At 55.1% G+C, this 18,355-nt stretch overlaps 3 protein-coding genes across 4 annotated transcripts in view; 1 reads left to right on the forward strand and 2 right to left on the reverse strand.

Annotated features, from left to right (window-relative positions):
- The window catches only part of PPP2R2C (protein phosphatase 2 regulatory subunit Bgamma), an 873,451-nt gene that overhangs the window by 721,182 nt on the left and 133,914 nt on the right, over positions 1-18,355 (reverse strand). The window lies entirely within an intron of this gene.
- Positions 711-2,877, reverse strand: CCDC96 (coiled-coil domain containing 96). The gene has a single exon (XM_050792125.1). The coding sequence runs from the start codon at positions 2,812-2,814 to the stop codon at positions 1,135-1,137; it is 1,680 nt and encodes a 559-aa protein (XP_050648082.1). The 5' UTR covers positions 2,815-2,877; the 3' UTR covers positions 711-1,134.
- TADA2B (transcriptional adaptor 2B) lies at positions 3,239-17,555 on the forward strand. Of its 2 annotated transcripts, none has more exons than XM_050792139.1 (2): positions 3,239-3,716; positions 13,658-17,555. In XM_050792139.1, the coding sequence occupies exons 1-2, from the start codon at positions 3,447-3,449 to the stop codon at positions 14,648-14,650; spliced, it is 1,263 nt and encodes a 420-aa protein (XP_050648096.1). In that variant the 5' UTR covers positions 3,239-3,446; the 3' UTR covers positions 14,651-17,555. The 2 variants fall into 2 exon arrangements, with proteins under 2 accessions (XP_050648096.1, XP_050648097.1); XM_050792140.1 differs by having other exon boundaries at positions 3,408-3,491.

Below are 18,355 nucleotides of genomic sequence, written 5' to 3' on the forward strand. Positions count from 1 at the left end.
ACAGAAGGTTCTGTCTCCTGTGATGCCAGCGGCCACTGTGTCATATATTTTACACCTTGCAAAGTATGCAATACAATTGTCATTTTGTTTTCACTGGAAAACAAAATTTCATTTTTTGGTGCAGATTAATGCATTTCTTCAGAGGATCCAAGAACATGTTTCATTCGAATTGAAGACTGTCAGGCTGGGCACGGTGGCTCATGCCTGTAATACCAGCACTTTGGGAGGCTGAGGCGGGTGTATCACTTGAGGCCAGGAGTTCGAGACCAGCCCGGCCAACACGGTGAAACCTCATCTCTACTAAAAATACAAAAATGAGCTGGGTGTGTGGCCCATGCCTGTAATCCCTGCTACTTGGGAGGTTAAGGTGGGAGAATCGCTTGAACCTGGGAGGCGGAGGTTGCAGTGAGCCGAGATCCTGTCACTGCACTCCAGCCTGGGCAACAGAGACCCTGTCTCAAGGAAAATAATAATAATTGAAGGCTGTCATTGAAGCAGAAACAAACATCAACAGTGAGTAAACTGAACTCCCTTTCATTGAAAAAAGGACGATGAGGAAACACCAACTTCTCTCCTGTTTATCATTTCTCCTGTTTCCTAGATATATGTATTGCCCCCTAAGCTCGTGCTAGTCACATATAAAACAATTTACAATTAATCTAAGGGGATTAGTGAGCTTCTAACTGAAATAATGTCTCGGGACTACACAGTTTAATACATCCAAATAATTTAATAATTAGCTTAATGCACAGGGTTTTTGTGTACCTTGCCCATTCACTGAACTTTTAAACCCTCCTACATACGAAAGAGGAACAGGACTCCTTAGTATTAAGTCATTGAAATTATGGAATTGCTCAGACTTGAGACTTTCCACAGTTTTTCATGAGAAGTCAGTTACATTAAATCACGCTTTGTTTGCTTTTCTGGACCTATTTTTGCTCAATCCCAAATAAAACTCCTAACCCAGTTTTGGGCTCAGCACTGATTTGGAAGCTAAAACGTTTTGAGATAAATACAAAATATAGTCCCGTTCCAAAGGACACAGGCCTTTTTAAGAATAGCAACAAAGGTAAATAAAGCAGGACAGCATGTCCTGAGGATGAAGTGTTTTGCAGACTCTTCTCATCGATCTGGTCAAGAGGGGAGAAAGGCTTTGGCCTCCCTGATCTTTTGCCTCACGCCTCTGCAGGACAAAGTGAGCCCAGCGTGGTGGCGCTTCAGGGATTCCAGGCGCTGGTGGAGCAGTTGGGTCTTGTCCACTTTTTCTTCCAAGTCCCGAAGAAGTGAGTCGTTGCCTAGAAGCCCGCACTTCTGATTCAGCCTGATGTTGTCTGTCCGCAGCCCCTCTCGGGCTTGCTTCGTCTTGGTCAGGATGTCTCTTCCTTGGGCGACCTGGGCCTCGATTTCTGCCAGCTGTGTCTTTTTGCACGCGTTCTCCGTGTCCATGAAGTGCAGCTTTTCCTTCATGTGGGTTATTACTTGCACACTGTTGGTCACCTTGTTGCGAAGTTTTAAAAGTTCCTCATTTCGTTCCTCAATTTTCTCATTGAAGGTCTGGTTCTCAATCTTCAGCTGTTCAAAGTCAATAAGAAGCAGACCCTGGGTCAGGTCCTCCTGGGTCCTCATCCTGGTTTCAAAATGCACCAGGCTCTGCTTCAGCTGCACGTTCTCCAGCCGCACGGCGCTCATCTCCTTCTCCTTTTTATCCTCCAACGCCAGGATCTGCTCCACCTCTCGCAGAGCAGCCTGGCGCCCGCCCCTCATCCGACAGCTGCCCATGGCCTGCATCACCACCTGCTTCTTGAGTGCCTGGAAGCGCCGCCACTCCTTCTCCACTCTTGAGAGCTTCTCCTGGCACTGCTGCTTCAACTGGCCCAGCTCCTGGTGGTACCACTGCAGGTCGTCTGCCTGCTGCTTCTTCAGGTCCTCCAGCATGCCCAGATGGCGCAGGTACGCTTGCTCTTTCTCGGGGGCCTCTGCTTCTGCGCCCCGGTCAGGCACCTCCGCCGCCTCCAGGCCCTTCTTTTTGCGCAGCGCCTCGAAGATCTTGTGCTGCAGGTACAGGTTGTAGCGCTGGGAGCGGTTCCGCTCCATCAGCAGGGAACGGTACTGGTCCAGGAGGTCGCTGCGCAGCTGCTGCTCCTGTAGCTTCTGGACCTCCTCGGACCACTCCAGGTCCTCAAACTCGTCCCTTCCACCGAGGGGCTTCCCCTCTTCCTGGCTTTTGGCCGGGCGTCCTTCCCCAGCCCTCCCCTCGCTCTCCGCGCCGTCTCTCCGTGTCTCCTCCTCGTCCTCCTCCTCCCCCTCCACCCGCTCTGTCTCGGCCTCCGGGGCTGCAGCAGCCTCTTCCTCGCTGATCCTGGTCAGCGGCAGAGAGGCCTGGGACCGGACTTCCTTGCCCTCCGCCGCCTGCTCCAGCTCCTCCGCCCTCGCCTCCGCATCTAGTTCCTCGGGCCCGGCTCCGGACTTCGGCTGGACGGGCTCCTCAGCCCCGGCCTCGGCCGGCTCTTCGGGTTCGGGCTGGGGCTTGGCCGGCCTCCCCGGCTCTCCAGGCCCCTCCTCGCCCGCAGCCTCGGCTGCCGTTAGCTCTTTCGGGGTCTTGGCCTGCTCGTCCGCGGCTGTGCCTCCCTGCGAAGCCTCCTCTTCCTCCTCCTCCTCCTCCTCCTCCTCCTCTGGCTCCGACTCCAGCTCCCCGGGTTCGGGAGGGGTCGGAGGGCCAGAGCTGGCCTTGATCTTGGACGGCCGCGCGGCCAGGCTTTCCCCGTCTCCGCCTTCCCCGCCGGGGTCCTTAGTGTGCTCAGACCCGCCCTCCATCTCCGCCCGGCTCTGCCAGCGCAGCGGACCCCGGCAGCATGCTGTTAGGTTTCCCGGGGCAACCGAGGGCGCGCGCGCTGGGCCCGGCGATTGGCCAGGCGACAGGCCGTCGTCCAGCCTCTTCTCCCCGGAGAGCAAGCCAATGGGAGGCCGCGAGCTGGCGATAGGCGAGATTGATTGGAAGCGGCCGTGGGCTCTCGCCGCGAGGGGCGTGGCGTCCCCGCCGGGCTTTCTGCCTGCCCATTTCCCACCGCTGGGCCTGGGGCGGGGCGTTCAGGAGGCTCTGGGAAAGGCGGCGGCGGCCGGCGCGGGGTGCGCGCAGGCGCAGAGCGGTGGGCCGGGCGTCCGCAAGGTGGCGCCCGCGGGGCGCCTGCGCGATGCGGCGGGGCGACAGCGGCCGCGGCGGCGGCTGCCGGGCCGGGCCGGACGGCGCCTGCGTACTGAGGCGGGACGCGGCCCGGCTGGCTGGCTCCGGCGGCTGCTGGGCTGGGGCCGCGGTGGCGGCAGCCGCGGCGACGGGCGGCGGTTGCTTGTGCGCGGCGGCGGCGGCGGGTCCCGCGGGCGGCGGGGCGCTGACGGCCGGGGGCGCGGCGGCTGCGGCGGGCCGGGCGGCGGGCGGCGAGCGGGGGAAGATGGCGGAGCTGGGGAAGAAGTACTGCGTGTACTGCCTGGCCGAGGTGAGCCCGCTGCGCTTCCGCTGCACCGAGTGCCAGGACATCGAGCTGTGCCCCGAGTGCTTTTCGGCCGGCGCCGAGATCGGCCACCACCGCCGCTACCACGGCTACCAGCTGGTGGACGGCGGGCGCTTCACGCTCTGGGGGCCTGAGGCCGAGGGCGGCTGGACCAGTCGCGAGGAGCAGCTGCTGCTGGACGCCATCGAGCAGTTCGGCTTCGGAAACTGGGTGAGCAGCGCGACAGGGGCCCGGTCCCGGCTAGGGCACAGGAAGGCCCGCGCCTCTCCTGTATCGGGCGCGCAGGCAGCACTGGACCTGCTCGCTCCGCTCGGCACCCCGGAAGGCCCCGGAGGTGGGGAGGGCGACGCTGCCGGTTTATAGTCGGGCACCTGTCGGAACCTATGCTCAGAGAGGCTGTGACGCCCCCAAGGTCACCTAGCCGAGACGGGGCCAAGTGGGGCTTTGAACGCTGGTTTCTGACAGCAGAGCCATTCCCCTCACCTTCAGGGACACCTTCACAGGCGTTTGCGGAGTGCAGACGTTGGGCGAGACGCGGTGCCTTACCTGAGTTCGTGGAGTCAGGCAGGCCCACAGACTCGACAGAAAGCGGTGGGAGCACCAGGGAGGGAGAACGGTGGGCGCCCTGCGGCTTGTCTCGGGGTCTCTGGGGCGGCCCCGTTTGCTTTCTGTCATTGTATGCATGTGCCCTGTGTGGTGTGCCAGTGCACAGATTCTTTGTGGGTAGCGTGCCTGGTTAATGCTTGGGTCTCCACAACCCACGACATTGTGCGAGTGGTCAGTAAAGAATGAACAAAGAGGCCTGGCCTGGGAGGCCTGGGGCTTGGGTTTTGCTCTCTTTACGTTTGAGGTTTTTGTAGAGACAGCTCTGTGTGGGGAGCGGTGAGAGCTGGACTGGATCCACTTACGCTAGCAACATCGTGTGCTAGGTTCTGTCCTTGAGAGAGGAACATGGTTGTTCTCTCTGGGCGGTTTCTCAGCTCTCCTTTCATTCTGGAAGCTTGCATCCGTGTTAGAAAGGAGAAAATATCTAGCCGTATTCCCACTCATAACCACCAAAGGCATGTGGCCATCCCCAGGCACCCTGAGAAGGAGGGGAGTGAGACACCCCAGCGCCCTTAGCTTTGCAGAGTCTTCCCCTGCTACACCAGGTGCCTGCTTCTCGGAACAGCGTCCATCTGCTGCCACGTCTCCAGCAGTCCTGCCTGGGCTGCTTTGATTGCCTTTTGCTTTCCTTTCCTGAAAGAGTCTCAGGACCGCCTCATATACCCATTCTGAAGCCCTGGAATCTTGATTCTCCTCTCAGCTCCTTAGAGAAGATGGTCCTTTACAAATCCTTACCTAATGGCCACCAGCATTGGGATCGCCATTTTTCAGAAACTCTGGCCCATCTTGTCCTTCCATGCTGTTTGTGGATATGCACTGAGCTTGTGTTCCGTGCAGATTCTACAGTGGCGGAGGACTCTGAAGGAAAGAGAAGCCTTTATCCCTCCATTCAGGGAGCTTAAAGTGTGGTACTGACTTGGTCCTGGGCCCAGAGCTCCTCCCTAGCAACAGCCATCCATGTCCAGCCACCTCCCTGTCCTATCTGCCTCTCAGTGTCCTCTTGACTTACTCCTTAGTTCCTTGTTCCACTAAGTTCCTGATCCAGTTTATCAGCTGTCTCCTCACAGTACATCCAGAACAAACTACTTCTTACAGCCGTAGTCCCGGCTGATGTTTACTTCTTGCCTTGACCACTTTGGGAGCCTCCTTGTTCGTTATTCCCCCTGCACCCTATTCCCCCATTCCACACACCATAACCAGAGCGAGCTTTGGAAGCACAGAGCGCCTCACACCGGCCTCAGTGGCTTTTACTTCAGTTAAGGCTGCCTTAGAAGTGTTGAGCAATGAGATCTCATCTGTTACCTCCCTTGATCATTTTAGATTTCTTCTACCTAGAGTGCTCTCCCCCAAAATCATGGCCCAGGATCGATCTTTCCACTTACATATCAGTGCCTCAAAGGGCTCTTCCCTTCACCATCCCAGCAATTATCTCTATGTTAGCAGCTAAGGAGGCGCGGAGCCTTGCTGGCATATCTGCGCGTATCTCAGGACATTTTCCCGACAGCCCTTGGCAGTTGGCTTTGGATGGACCAGTTTGACTTCAGAGCCTGTACTCTTAACTACACTGTCTGCACTGCCTTCCCTGCGGCACTGTGGAAAATACACAGAACACAATACCTGGGGAACAAAAACATTTATTTGGTTTTGGAAGAAACCAGGCTAGAAGTGGAGAGGCCTGTCTTCTAAAACAATACTTTCCGAACTAATGTGCACACAGACCACCTGGGGAGCTGGTGAAAATGCAGATTCTGACTCAGCTGTTAGAGGAGACAGAGCCAGGAGAGGAAGGGCATGGGGCTTGGGCTTGGGCTTGGTGCACAGGGGGCCTGGCCAGGCTGCGGTCAGGGCGTTCTCCCACGGCACCAGCGCCAGGCCACGGCGAGGCCTGAGAGCCTGCATTGCAGCCAGGGCGCAGGGGGTGCGCTGGCCCGTGACCCCCGCCCCCTCCCCCGGAGTGGTGAGGTACCAGTATTCAGTCATGCTGCCATCTCCCTGGCAGAGCCTCGTTGTGCTAACCCCTGGGACTTTATTTTTCTTCCTCTGAGGCTGTTCTGCAGCTCTGAGATGGGCGGTCTCTTCTGAGCATGTATCCAGCTATGTGCACAGAGCTGGCGTGTCCCACTGCCTCTGTCCGCTCTGGGCCAGGTTCTTCCCATACGTGTCTTGTGGGATCTTCCTAGCAGCCCTGGGGGTTGGGTTCTTATTCTTACAGTTGAAGAACAGCAGCTCTAAGAAACTAAGCGCCTTGTCAGGGATTCCATGGCATTCATGTGATAGAGCCACGAATGAATGCCGGCCTGTGTGATTCCAAAGCCTGGGCCCTAACCCATGGGTGAGAGCATTAGGCAATGTGGGTCACAGGCTGGGAGGCCGTCGGTGCCACCGCAGGAGTGGATGGAGTGGAAGGGCTTGACCTGATTCACTGGAGATTAGTGTGGGGGCAGGGCCTGGGCTCCTAGGCCGCGACTGTGAGTGTGGAAGGAGATGGTGTGGGGGCTGGGGACAGTGATGTAAAGAAAGTTGAGACTTGTTGAGTTCTACTTTCAGATGTCAATTGGTGACACCTGGCCTGGGGGTTGTACTACTGCATGTGGGATTCATGGGAGAGGGTGGGTTGTGGCCAAACCAGGCAGCTTTGTGGTCACACTTTGTACCAGGGCTGGGGGATGGGGCCTGAAGGGGACAGGATGTAGCTGAGCAGGGTTTACAGTGACAGCTGGGGCCTTAGGGACAACCTGTGTGCTGCCGTGTGTGTTTCATAGTGAGGGGCAGAGAGAACAGGTTAAAGGACCTTGGCGACAATGGGAAAGAGTTGGCAAGCAGTGACCCAGAGTCAGATCAGCGGGGTTTGGCGTCTCTAGATGGTTCTGTGCAGGATTCCAAGAGTTAGAGGATGCAGGCCCTGCTGGAGCACAGGAACACAGACACAAACACAGGTGACAGCTGAGGGCAAGTTGCAGCTATGGCACAGGAGCCGAAGCTGTTGATTGGTTGCCAAAGAAATTGGACTGACACTGAGGAGCTTGAGGAGGGCCAGTGCACCTCTGCAGGTGGTGGTCAGGAGGGCTTTGGTGGCGAAGTGGGGTTCAAGCTGGCCCTTGTGGTTTTGAGTCAGATGAGTGTGTGAAGTTCTCTGTGAACCATGGAAGGCCTCGTGCACACACGTCAACACTCAGGCTCCTTCCTGGAGCCAGGTGGGGTGTCCTGAGTAGAGCTGCACCCTTTGAGATGATGATGGACACCCAGGAGGCGGGAGAAGGCCAGACACATGGATGATCACTGCCTTGTGCGTGCATTCATTCTCTCACTCATTCATTCAGTTAGCACTGCCTCGGGGCCTGGTACAGACCAGCCCCTGTGGTGAGAACAGGCTAGGAGGAAGACGGCTGCCTCACCTGGCAGGTGCTGTGTGGGCAAGTGGGCCTCAGGATGTCCTGCGGAGGGAAGGACATAAGATGGCTGTGCAGTTAGAGGAGAGTGTGGTTGAAGGAAGGGTTTTGTGTTTTAAGAGTCTGGTGTATTCAGGGCCAGGCAAAAGCCAGCTTGGGGTGATGGAGGAAGCTGGTGAAAAGCCCTGGGTGCTGGGTGCGAGAGCGTTACTGGGGTTTGAAGCCGGCTCAGGCTCTGTGATCACCCAGTGGCTGCTTGCCAGTGCCAGGCCCTGAGCAGGTGCTTTGACACGCACCCCTCACCATCTCCCCGTCCCCTAATCCCCAAGACAGGTGCTCCCCGCTTTTACAAACGAGGAAACAACTGTGGGTGATGTGGGAACATGGAATTTCAACCCAAGGCTTCTGACTGCATGCCTAGAACCATCCATTTCATTGTTCACCAGCCGTGCTGCAGGATCCACTAGGATTCCCAGGGATCCCCCTAGATCTGCGGGATTGTCACTTCTGAGGCCGAGGTCTAGAAATTTGGATGGATGAAAAGAACCCCAGGGAGCTGTGAGGTGCGGTTGGGAACCATGGGAAGGGGGACCTTACCTTCTCGTACAGGGCAGAAGGCTCCACTGTGCATCAGCCCCAGCCTGAGCGTCCTGCTGGGGTTCCAGGGATCGCCATTAAGGATGGCGGGAGCGGGAGGGAGAGCCGGGATGGGAGAGTGGCTGGGAGGGGCAGGGCGCGCAGAGGGGGTCTCCAACTCCAGCCCGCAGCGGGACACCCAGGAGGCCTGGCTCACATGAGTCACCCCCACCTCCCAGGCTGCTGAGTCAGGGGTGGGGCTTAGAATCTGCATTTCTAACAACCTCGTGCTGCTGCTGCGGCCACTGTGGGACCTCACTTTAACAACCACTGGGGTAGAGTGGTAAGACATGTCACTTTATAAAACTTCAAAATTATTTAAAAATAGATTGATTTTTATTGTGGTACAATATGTGTAACATAAAATTTACCATTTTAACCCTTTTTAAGTGTTCAGGTCTGGAAGCATTAAGTCTACTCACAGTGTTGTGCAGCCATCACCACCAGCCACCTCCAGAACTTTCTCATCTTGCCAGACTCAAACTCTGTCCCCATTCAACACTCACTCCCCCTCCCCCTTCCCCAGCCCCTGGCACCCCCATTCTACTTCCCGCCTGTGGCACTAGGGACCTCACATAAGTGGATCCTGCAGGATTTGTCCTTTTCCGACTGGCATATTTCACTTTGCATCATGTCCTCAAGGATCATCTGTGTTGTGGCATGTATTGGCACGGCCTTGCTCTCATGGCTGAACAATCCATTGTCATCTCTGTGGCATATTGTGTTTATCTACGTATCTGTGATGGACATTCGGTTGCCTCCACCTCTTGGCGAATGTGAATAAGGCTGCTATGAACATGGTGTTCAGGGATCTCTTCAAGATCCTGCTCTCAGTTCTTCTGGGTAAATAAAAGTGGAATTGCTAGATTAGGTTCTGTGTGTAATTTTTTTTTTTTTTTAGGGTTTCGCTCTATCACCCAGGCTGGAGTGCAGTGGCACAATCATGGCTCACTGTAGCCTCCATCTCCTGGGCTCAAGCGATCCTCCTACCTCAGCCTCTCAAGTAGCTGGGACTACAGTCATGTATCACCACACCCGCCTAATTTTTAAATTTTTTGTAGAGACAGGGTCTTGCCATGTTTTTCAGGCTGGTCATGAACTTCTGGGCTCAAGTGATCCTCCTGCCTCAGCCCCCCAAAGTGCTGGGGTTAGGCTAAGCCCCCACGCCTGGCCTCGTGTGTGCTCTTTGAGGAACCACCCTGCTGTTTTCCACAGTGAGGAATGCCACTTTCGAAATCTCTGTCACAGGTCGCCTTATCTGACCTGAAGGTGTCAGTCACCTTGAGGGCCAAAGACAACTCTAAGTCACTGAGGTCTCTGAGTTCAGAGAGGCCTAGAACTGAGGCTCACAGGGCTTCCCGCTGCAACAGGCTGGGGGCGGTGGCCAGGGACAGTGGGGTCTCCGAAAGGTCTGACACCTGGAAGCACAGGCTGCAAAGCCAGTGAGTCCCCCGCCTCCGGCATCAGAGGGATGCTTGTGCTGAGAGTTGAGCTGCTGGAGCAGGGAGGAGGGAAGGGGAAGAGACAGGGGGACCCGGTGTCCTCAAGTCATCTCTCTAAATGTGATAGACAAGGCTAGAAGAGGGAGGAGCCAGGGGCCACCACATGGCTGTGACTGAGTTGGTGTGCCAGCCCCAAGGGCTGTTGGCATCCACGCCTACCTTTGCCCGGCCGCTCTGTCCTGCCGCCAGCTGCAGGTGGCCCTAGTCGTCGGCCCAGTGTCTGAGGCTGAGCTGAGACTGGAGGTGCTGGAGTGACTTTGCTGTGGAAGGTGATGAGGACAGCCTAGTCAGCCTGGAGCCCGTGGGGCATGGAGCTCCTAAGAGGGGCTGATGGCCTGGGTGGCAGGTAGGGCCCTCCCATGTCTGCACGCTTCTGTGGAATGGCCAGGCAGGTGACATGTCAGGGCTCTCTGACTTGTGCAGATGGGAAATGCATGCATGGGCTTGGCTTGGAGCCCTCCTGCGCTGCCACCTGCGGCCTGTGGCTGGTGTGTTTCTTACCTTGCTCTGTTCCCTCCTGTCCTTTAGGACATGGTTCAGTCCCCTGTCCCACGGATTCCATTTCCTCCTGGCCCTGCAGGGGCCACCAGTGTACCCAGCTGCTCCTTAAGAGCTCTGCCCACAGAATGCCCTTCCCTGGTGGGACCCGCTCCCTTACACCCAGCTCCCTGGGGAACTGAGCCTTCCTGGCTTTTTGAGCTTCTTCATTTGGAGCAAAAGGAGCTGGAGCTGCGCCTCCCTTTGGAGATGACGCCTGGCCCCAAACCACCGGGGGAAGCCCAGCCTGGGGCCGGGATGAGCTGTCCTCTGCCTCGTCCTTCACAGACCAGATGGGGGTGAGGAAAGGACAGCAGTGGGGCCACCGAGGGACAGCAGGGCCACAGGGCTTCGCAGCATCGCCTGGGACAGGAGATGCTCCAGAGCCTGCAGGGCTGGCAGCCTCGGGCACGACGCCTGGTGCAAAGGCCTGAGCTTCACTGCACATCACGGGGGCAGGGTCAGCCTGAGCTGTGGCACCTCTCCAGCATGCTTGTTCCAGAAAGAAGAGCAGAAGCCCAGTGGTCCGGCTTTGCTCTGCCTCTTACCACAACATCAGGAAGCGGCTAGGAGCCCCTTGTGGTGTGCGCTGCATTTCGGGATGGTGGGGGGCGCGTGGTGACGGGTGTATGCTCCCAGCCACCTTGCCTGGTGTTGAAGTGGCTCAGCGTTCACTGGCCTCGTGCCCTTGGCGGGGGCTCACCCTCAGGTTTACTTTCCTTATCTGAAAACCATAGGGCAGTAACAACACTTCTCCTCTGTGGGAAACGCAGGACTGAGTGGGATGATGGGCGTAGATGTAGTTATCTGTTGTTGTTTTGAATTGTATTGGTAAAACCTGCAAAAGGAGGGATGGCAGGTCAGGAAACAAGCTGAGAGGGATCGCAAGCGATGGAACAGTTGAGCCTGGCCCTGGGGGTCACTGAAGCCTTCCTGGACCTGGCGGCCTGGTCTTGAGGGATAAAGGGAAGTTGTGGGAGGGAAGCTGACAGCATCCAGTGCTGGGGAAAGCTGCTGAGATGGAGCACACGCTGTGGCCGCACCTGCCTCCTCACCGCCCTACCAGGTGGGCCCCGGCCCTGAGTCTGGGCATGAGGAGCAAAGGGCACCTCCAGCAGGGTGGGCGCTGCCAGGCCTGCAATGTCTGGCTGGGTGCTGGGAAGCTCCTGAGAGGTGGGAGGCAGGAGCCAGGGACAGCTGTAGACCCTGCGGGGCACACTCAGGAGTCCGGCTGACGCTGATGGGTTCGTGCTCCCAGACTTCCAGATTTCTGAAGGATTTTGGAGGCTGACCTAGTGTTGCTAACTTGAAAATTTGCCAAGTAAGTAAGATATTTTACAAACATCTCTGCAAGTGAGAAGTCTGCAGGCCTCTTCCTGCTGGTCTCACTGGCTGGAGAGACCAGGGCCAATGCCAGGGGGCCCCACTGGCTCACCTTGTGACCTTGGGTAAGCAGCCCGGCACCACAGAGCCTCTGGGGCAAGGGGACACCCAGCCTCATGTGCCTGGGAACCTGGTGCAGCAGCCATCGGAGCCTCCTGGAAACTGGCGTCTTGACTTGGCTGTGTACGCAGCAGCCCCTCCGCAGCCTCGGACAGGAGCTGGTGCCGAGGGCTGGAGAAGCTGCACAGGCCAAGGTCGGCTCTGCCCCTGCTGCCTGCCTGGGGGGGTGGAAGCACAGACGTGAGGCGTTGGGATGGAAATTCCCACCCTACAGGCACCCCAGGATGTTCACCCAGGGTTTCCACCCAACAGGACCCTTTCCTTCCTAAAGGGCAGGCGTTAGGGACTGTTTTTCCATTAGGTGGACACGACTGGTAGTTACCTGTTTCAGAGGCCACTGCGGATCCTGGAGCTCCCTGGCCCCAAGGTTGTGGGGGAAGAGCACGAGCTCCCAGTGGCCTCTGCCCCGGCTGCTCCATGAGAGGGGACTCGCGCTCGCCACGTGGGGCCCACTCTGGCCCCGAAGCCTTTTCTCACCCATGTGAGGTGCGTGGGGCTGCACATGTCCCCTCTTTTGGCAGTGACACACCTGGAGCTCAGAGATGGGCAGTGACCAGCCTGGGTCCCACAGAGTGGCAGCAGGTGCTGGAGATAGTTGTGACTTGGTTTTGTGTTTTGTTTTAGGCCACATGCCTCCTGGGGAAAGAAAATGAACAGATTTGCTGCCAACAGTGATGTTTCTAAAAGAAGCAGTCAGTGCCCTCTAAGAGCACAATCAACATTTAGCTCGAATAGTTTTACTTTATGAGTCTCAAAGAGGCCCCACAGTTGAGTTTTGGCATTGCCTTCTGTAGTCACAGTCCTGGGCATTCCTGGCCCCAAGGTGGCAGGGGGAGGTCTCCAGGCACGTGTGCCAGAGGAAGCCCCAGCTGTGGGGTCCGTTCCTGGAGCCCAGAGCACTTCTCTCCCTGACTCCAGCTCATAGTCATCAGTCTGGTGGGGCGCGGGTCCCTCCGGTTCCAGCTGGGCCTCTGGCTGTGCTGCAGGCAGCGCTACAGCGCTGGTTCCACACCCAGGCGGGCAGAGGCAGGTGGGGGCTGGGTGGCTGAGAGGCGGTGGCCAGGGAATGAGTGCGCATTTTGGGCAGTTACTTTCTGAAGTGGCTTTAGCGGTTGACTTTGAGGAAGAGGCCTCTCGGCAGAAGGAAAAGATTGAGGGAGTTACACAGTTTCCTCCCATTAAACCTTATATTTATGGGTTACCCTCTTGTAGGAATGATGAATGCTTTCAGCTGGTGGCAGACTCCCAGCCAGCTGCTAACCGTGGAAGGTGCTAGAAATGAAGGCCTGCTCCCTTGAGGAGCCACAGGCCCATCATCCACAGTCACTGCCTAGGAAAGGGCCATGCCAGCCCCCCGGGCATGAAGGCCAGGATGGGTGTGCGGCCAGGACAAGTGTCACAGAAGTGTCCTGGCCCTTTCTATTCCAGGAGGCGGCAACATGGTAGAACTGGGTCCCCTCCTGCAGTGCCATGGACTTGGCCTGGCCTCATACCCTGGGACAAGCCCGTTTTCTAGTCTGAATGAGGCGAGTTCAGCATTCCCTGGCCTGCCCAGCTGTGTCCTGGGACATTCAGATCCACAGCCCCTGAGTCCAGGGTTTACTGCGGTACAAAATGGCAGCACCAGGTGTGCTCCTCTGGTCCCAGGTGGGGAATGAGAACAAAGTCCAGACCTCAGCCAGGGGTTCTGGCCTCAGCTCTGCCACCAGCTCACCCCAGGACCTTGTGCCAGCTTGTGCCTCTCTGGGTCTTCACTTCTTCATGTATAGAAACAACGTGTGTTGCTTCCAACATTGTCATCTCTCCCCTGAGCCCAGCTCATGAGAGTGTGTGTGACCAAATGCCTTTGGGGAGGGTGGGTAACGGTGCTGTAGGAAGTACTCTAGGTCAACCTTTGTAAAAACGTGAAGAGAATCTGTGCAGAACCTAAATCTGACACCCTGACGCTGGGAGTAACCTCTGCCCTTTGTCATCGTAGGAAGATATGGCTGCACACGTCGGTGCTTCCCGGACTCCCCAAGAGGTGATGGAGCATTACGTGAGCATGTACATCCACGGGAACCTGGGGAAGGCCTGCATCCCTGACACCATCCCCAACCGTGTGACAGACCACACCTGTCCCAGCGGAGGCCCCCTCTCACCCAGCCTCACCACCCCGCTGCCGCCACTGGACATCTCCGTGGCCGAGCAGCAGCAGCTGGGCTACATGCCGCTGCGGGACGACTACGAGATCGAATATGACCAGGATGCCGAGACGCTCATTAGCGGGCTCTCTGTTAACTATGACGACGACGACGTGGAGATCGAGCTGAAGCGCGCCCACGTGGACATGTACGTGCGGAAGCTGAAAGAGAGACAGCGGCGGAAGAACATCGCCCGTGACTACAATCTAGTGCCAGCCTTCCTGGGGAAGGACAAGAAGGAGAAGGAAAAGGCGCTGAAGCGCAAGATCACCAAGGAGGAGAAGGAGCTGCGCCTGAAGCTGAGGCCGCTGTACCAGTTCATGTCATGCAAGGAGTTTGATGACCTTTTTGAAAACATGCACAAAGAAAAAATGCTCCGGGCCAAGATCCGAGAACTGCAGCGGTACCGGCGAAACGGGATCACCAAGATGGAAGAGTCGGCAGAGTACGAGGCAGCGCGGCATAAACGGGAGAAGAGGAAGGAGAACAAAAACCTAGCGGGCTCCAAACGGGGAAAGGAGGACGGCAAAGACGGCGAGTTCGCCGCCATTGAGAACCTTCCGGGCTTCGAGCTCCTGTCGGATCGCGAGAAGGTGCTCTGCAGCTCTTTAAACTTGAGTCCGGCCCGCTACGTGACTGTGAAGACTATTATAATTAAAGACCACCTCCAGAAGCGGCAAGGAATCCCCTCGAAAAGCCGCCTTCCTAGCTACCTGGACAAAGTCCTAAAGAAAAGGATTTTGAATTTCCTCACAGAAAGCGGCTGGATCTCCAGGGACGCGTCTTGAAGCTGAGACGCTTTGAAAGCCAGAGTGATGCTCAGACGGCGCGCCAGCCAAAAGACTTGGTGGAGGGGAGCCGCTTCCCCATTGTTGCTCTTTTTTAAACAAATGGAGTTCCTTTTTTTAAGACAAATTCTTTTCATGGTCCTCTGAAAGCAGCAATAGTAACAATCTTATATTGGATCATGGGGGAGGCAAACGTGTCTATTTTAACTTAGTTCTGCAAGTCGTACACTGAGATGATGCTCTGCCTTTACCTGTTCAGTTCGGAGCTTATTGTGAGATTGGATAATTTCCTTTTGAGTGTTCTTCCCTTTGGTACAAAAGCTATTGTGGGTGACAGGAGCAGTGTTTTCCTGCTGGACCGACAAGCCACCAGCTATTTCCTGGTGATGCAAGCTCTTCTCAGGCGGGGCTGCCTGCAGGCTCCCCTTTTCTGAGCCCACGCTGCCCACAGCTGACCCCAGCGCAGCCCCGGGCACGCGGCACTTTACATGGGGGCAGCTTGGGCCCAGACTCCTCCGCCTTGGAGCAGATGAGGAAAATCAGGCCAGAGGACAATAGGCTGGCATTTTGTTGGGAACTGAAGAGGAATCTGTTGAACACAGCAACCAGATGACCTTCCATTTCACCCGCGGCAGCAGTTTCAGCCTGCAGTTCCCAAACCCCACAGCTGACCCTGCGCCTCATTCGAATACGGCCAGAGCCTGCTGGTTCACTTTGGGTAGAGCCGTGCCCCTTGGGCAGGCTCCCATAGTGGCCACGTCCCCACGAATGGGAAAGCACGTTAGTGGGAGGGACGTAGGACACGTGTGGACCGCCAGGCCCTCTCAACCCTTTTCCTGGGCCTGCTCGGTGCTGCTGTTAGATGTGCAGTGCATTTCACTTGGAAGAACCCATCGTATAAAATTCAAGGCTGAGAGTTCTGAATTCTGGCATCAGCTTCCTCAGGATTTTCTTCAGTTGCAAGTACCTTTCCACTGAAAATGTGAGCATGCCCGCCTGGCTAGGCATCTTTAAGAGTGTCGCCAGGCCCGTGCCAGCTGAGGCCTCAGACTAGCCAGGCGAGAGCCGTCTGACCGGTTGGTTGGCGGTGGTTCTGGCTGAGCACGAGGGAGCCGGGGTGGTGTCCCTGAGCCTCAAGCTGCTCCCTGTTCACTGTCTTGAATCAGACTCAGAAATGGCTTCTTCACAGCCCTGCCTACAAGTTTTTCTCTGGGGCCCTCTTTCAAGGATGTCCACGGTACCTTCCTCCGGAAACTTGAGGAAGTCTTTTGTCTTCCAGCTGCTCAGGGTTCTCCGGTCCAAGACCCTGCTTTAAAAAGAGTCTGTGGAGTGCTCAGACTCCAGCGCTCCATTCTTCAAGGAGGTTGACTTGCCTCTCGGGCCCCATAGGTACCAAGAGACTGTTTACCTCCCAGAATGTTTGGGCTTGAAGTTACATTAAAGTGAAGTTATTTGAAAGAGAGAAAACCTCATCATTTCTAAGGATGACTTAATTACTGTGCCTTTTCCTTTCTTTTTACACATCCTTCTGTCCCTTAGGGTAAAATTTTCAGCATTAAATAAAACATTTCAAATATATTGTATATGGCTTTAGTTGTAAACTATACTGCATGCTGACAGAGAAGTGCTCTTTTAGCTAAGCCCAGAACTTCTCTTTTGACAACAAAGTACTGAGCAGTGGTATCATGAGGGCCACCTCCACACTGTCCCCTGCAGAATAAATGAGGATGACAGAAAGCTGATGCTACCACTGAACAGTGATGGAGATGGTGCTAAGTTTTTACGGTTGTCTTAGCCCCAGTGGTCCTCAAAGTGGGGTTCCTGGCCCAGCAGCAGCATCCCCTAGGAATCTGTTAGAATGCAGATGCACAGGCCCCACCTGGCCTCCTGCATCAAAGTGGTGTACGGCGGGGTGCAGCAAGCGGTTTTCACAAGCCCTCCAGGTGACTGGATGGAAGCTTGCTTGGGAACCATGGGTTTTAGCTATTCTGGTGTCTCCCTGATTTTCTACAACGCCAGGATCCTAGTTTGGTGAGGTTTTCAATTTAATCTTATTTTTATATAAAATGATTGCCAGACTTATATTCAGCTTGAAGCAGCAGCAGATCCCTGTTAATGTGTATGGTCCAGGCCAAGAGCTGTCAAATGAAAAACTTTGTGCTTAAGCAGGTTTTTAGTATGTATATCTTTTTGATGGTATGAAGAATTTATTTAGGCTTGACTGTTTTAAAACACCATAATGAATGTATAATTAATTTATGTTAAAGTAATAACCCTTTGTCACAAGGGAATGGTAATGTTGTGATTGGCTGCCTCTTAGCCCATCGACTATTCCCATCATGGTAGTCCTTACCTCTGTTGGCAGCTCAGAGCCTCCACATTTTTATATTTAATTCTCATGATAAATTAGCCAGCATAATCTCATGGAATTAGGCCTTGTTAAAATCTAGGCCAGGCACGGTGGCTCACACCTGTAATCCCAGCACTTTGGGAGGCCGAGGCGAGCTGATCACAAGGTGAAGAGATCAAGACCATCCTGGCCAACATGGTGAAATCCTGTCTCTACTAAATATACAAAAATTAGCTGGGTGTGGTGGTGCACGCCTGTAGTCCAAGCTACTTGGGAGGCTGAGGTAGGAGAATTGCCTGAACCCAGGAGGCAGAGGTTGCAGTGAGCTGAGATCGCACCACTTACACTCCAGCCTGGTGACAGAGCGAGACTCCGTCTCAAAAAAAAAAAAAAAAAAATTTTAAGCAAACTATCTTTGAGTCAAAAAAGTTGGATAACTCATCTATTTTAAATAATGCTGTCTGAATGGCCAACATCCCAAGAATGTATTAAAAACAGCAACCCTGCCTACCGTTTTGATGACCTTTTTCCATATTAAACGCATTGAGAACAAAAGAGTGTCACCGCTTGCTTCTTACCTCTGGTTCTGAAGTCAGATGTCTTCTCTGAGCCACACAGAGCTAGGGGTGAGCCACAGTTCAAACAGATACAGATTGTCACATGACATACTTCAAAGTTTGGTACTTTGTATCAAACCAGTTTTTCCTCCAGAAGATTAAAGTTGCTTTGTCTTTTTTCTTTTTTTGAGAGGGAGTTTTCTTTTTTTGAGAGGGAGTGTCGTGCTTCTTGTTCAGGCTGGAGTTCAATGGCACAATCTTGGCTCACTGCAACCTCTGCCTCCTGGATTCAAGCGATTCTTCTTGCCTCAGCCTCCCAAGTAGCTGGGATTAACAGGCACCCACCACCACGCCCAGCTAATTTTTTGTATTTTTAGTAGAGATGGTTTTTCACCATGTTGGCCAGGCTGGTCTTAAACTCCTGACCTCAGGCGATTCACCCACCTCTGCCTCCCAATGTGCTGGGATTACAGGCGTGAGCCACTGCACCCGACCTAAAATTGCTTTCTCTTAAGCAGAAACTCCTTCGTGCCAGTTGCTCTCCTCCCTCAAAGCAGCAGTACAGCCAGAGAAAGCCAAATGGGTCTGAGTCTTTCAGGAATCCAGACCCACTTGCAGATGCCTCTGAGACTTCCAGTTCTGGTTTTGACTGTCCACACACACACTTGACTCATGCTGCAATTATGCTAAATCCAGTAACTACTAGAATGTAGCTGAACAAATCTAATTTCTACTGTAAATATATACATAATTAAAAGACATTTTCCTGTTACAGGTTGAGTATCCCTGAATCTGAAA

Source organism: Macaca thibetana, chromosome 5, assembly GCF_024542745.1.
Source record: "Macaca thibetana thibetana isolate TM-01 chromosome 5, ASM2454274v1, whole genome shotgun sequence".
Lineage (NCBI taxonomy): Eukaryota > Metazoa > Chordata > Mammalia > Primates > Cercopithecidae > Macaca > Macaca thibetana.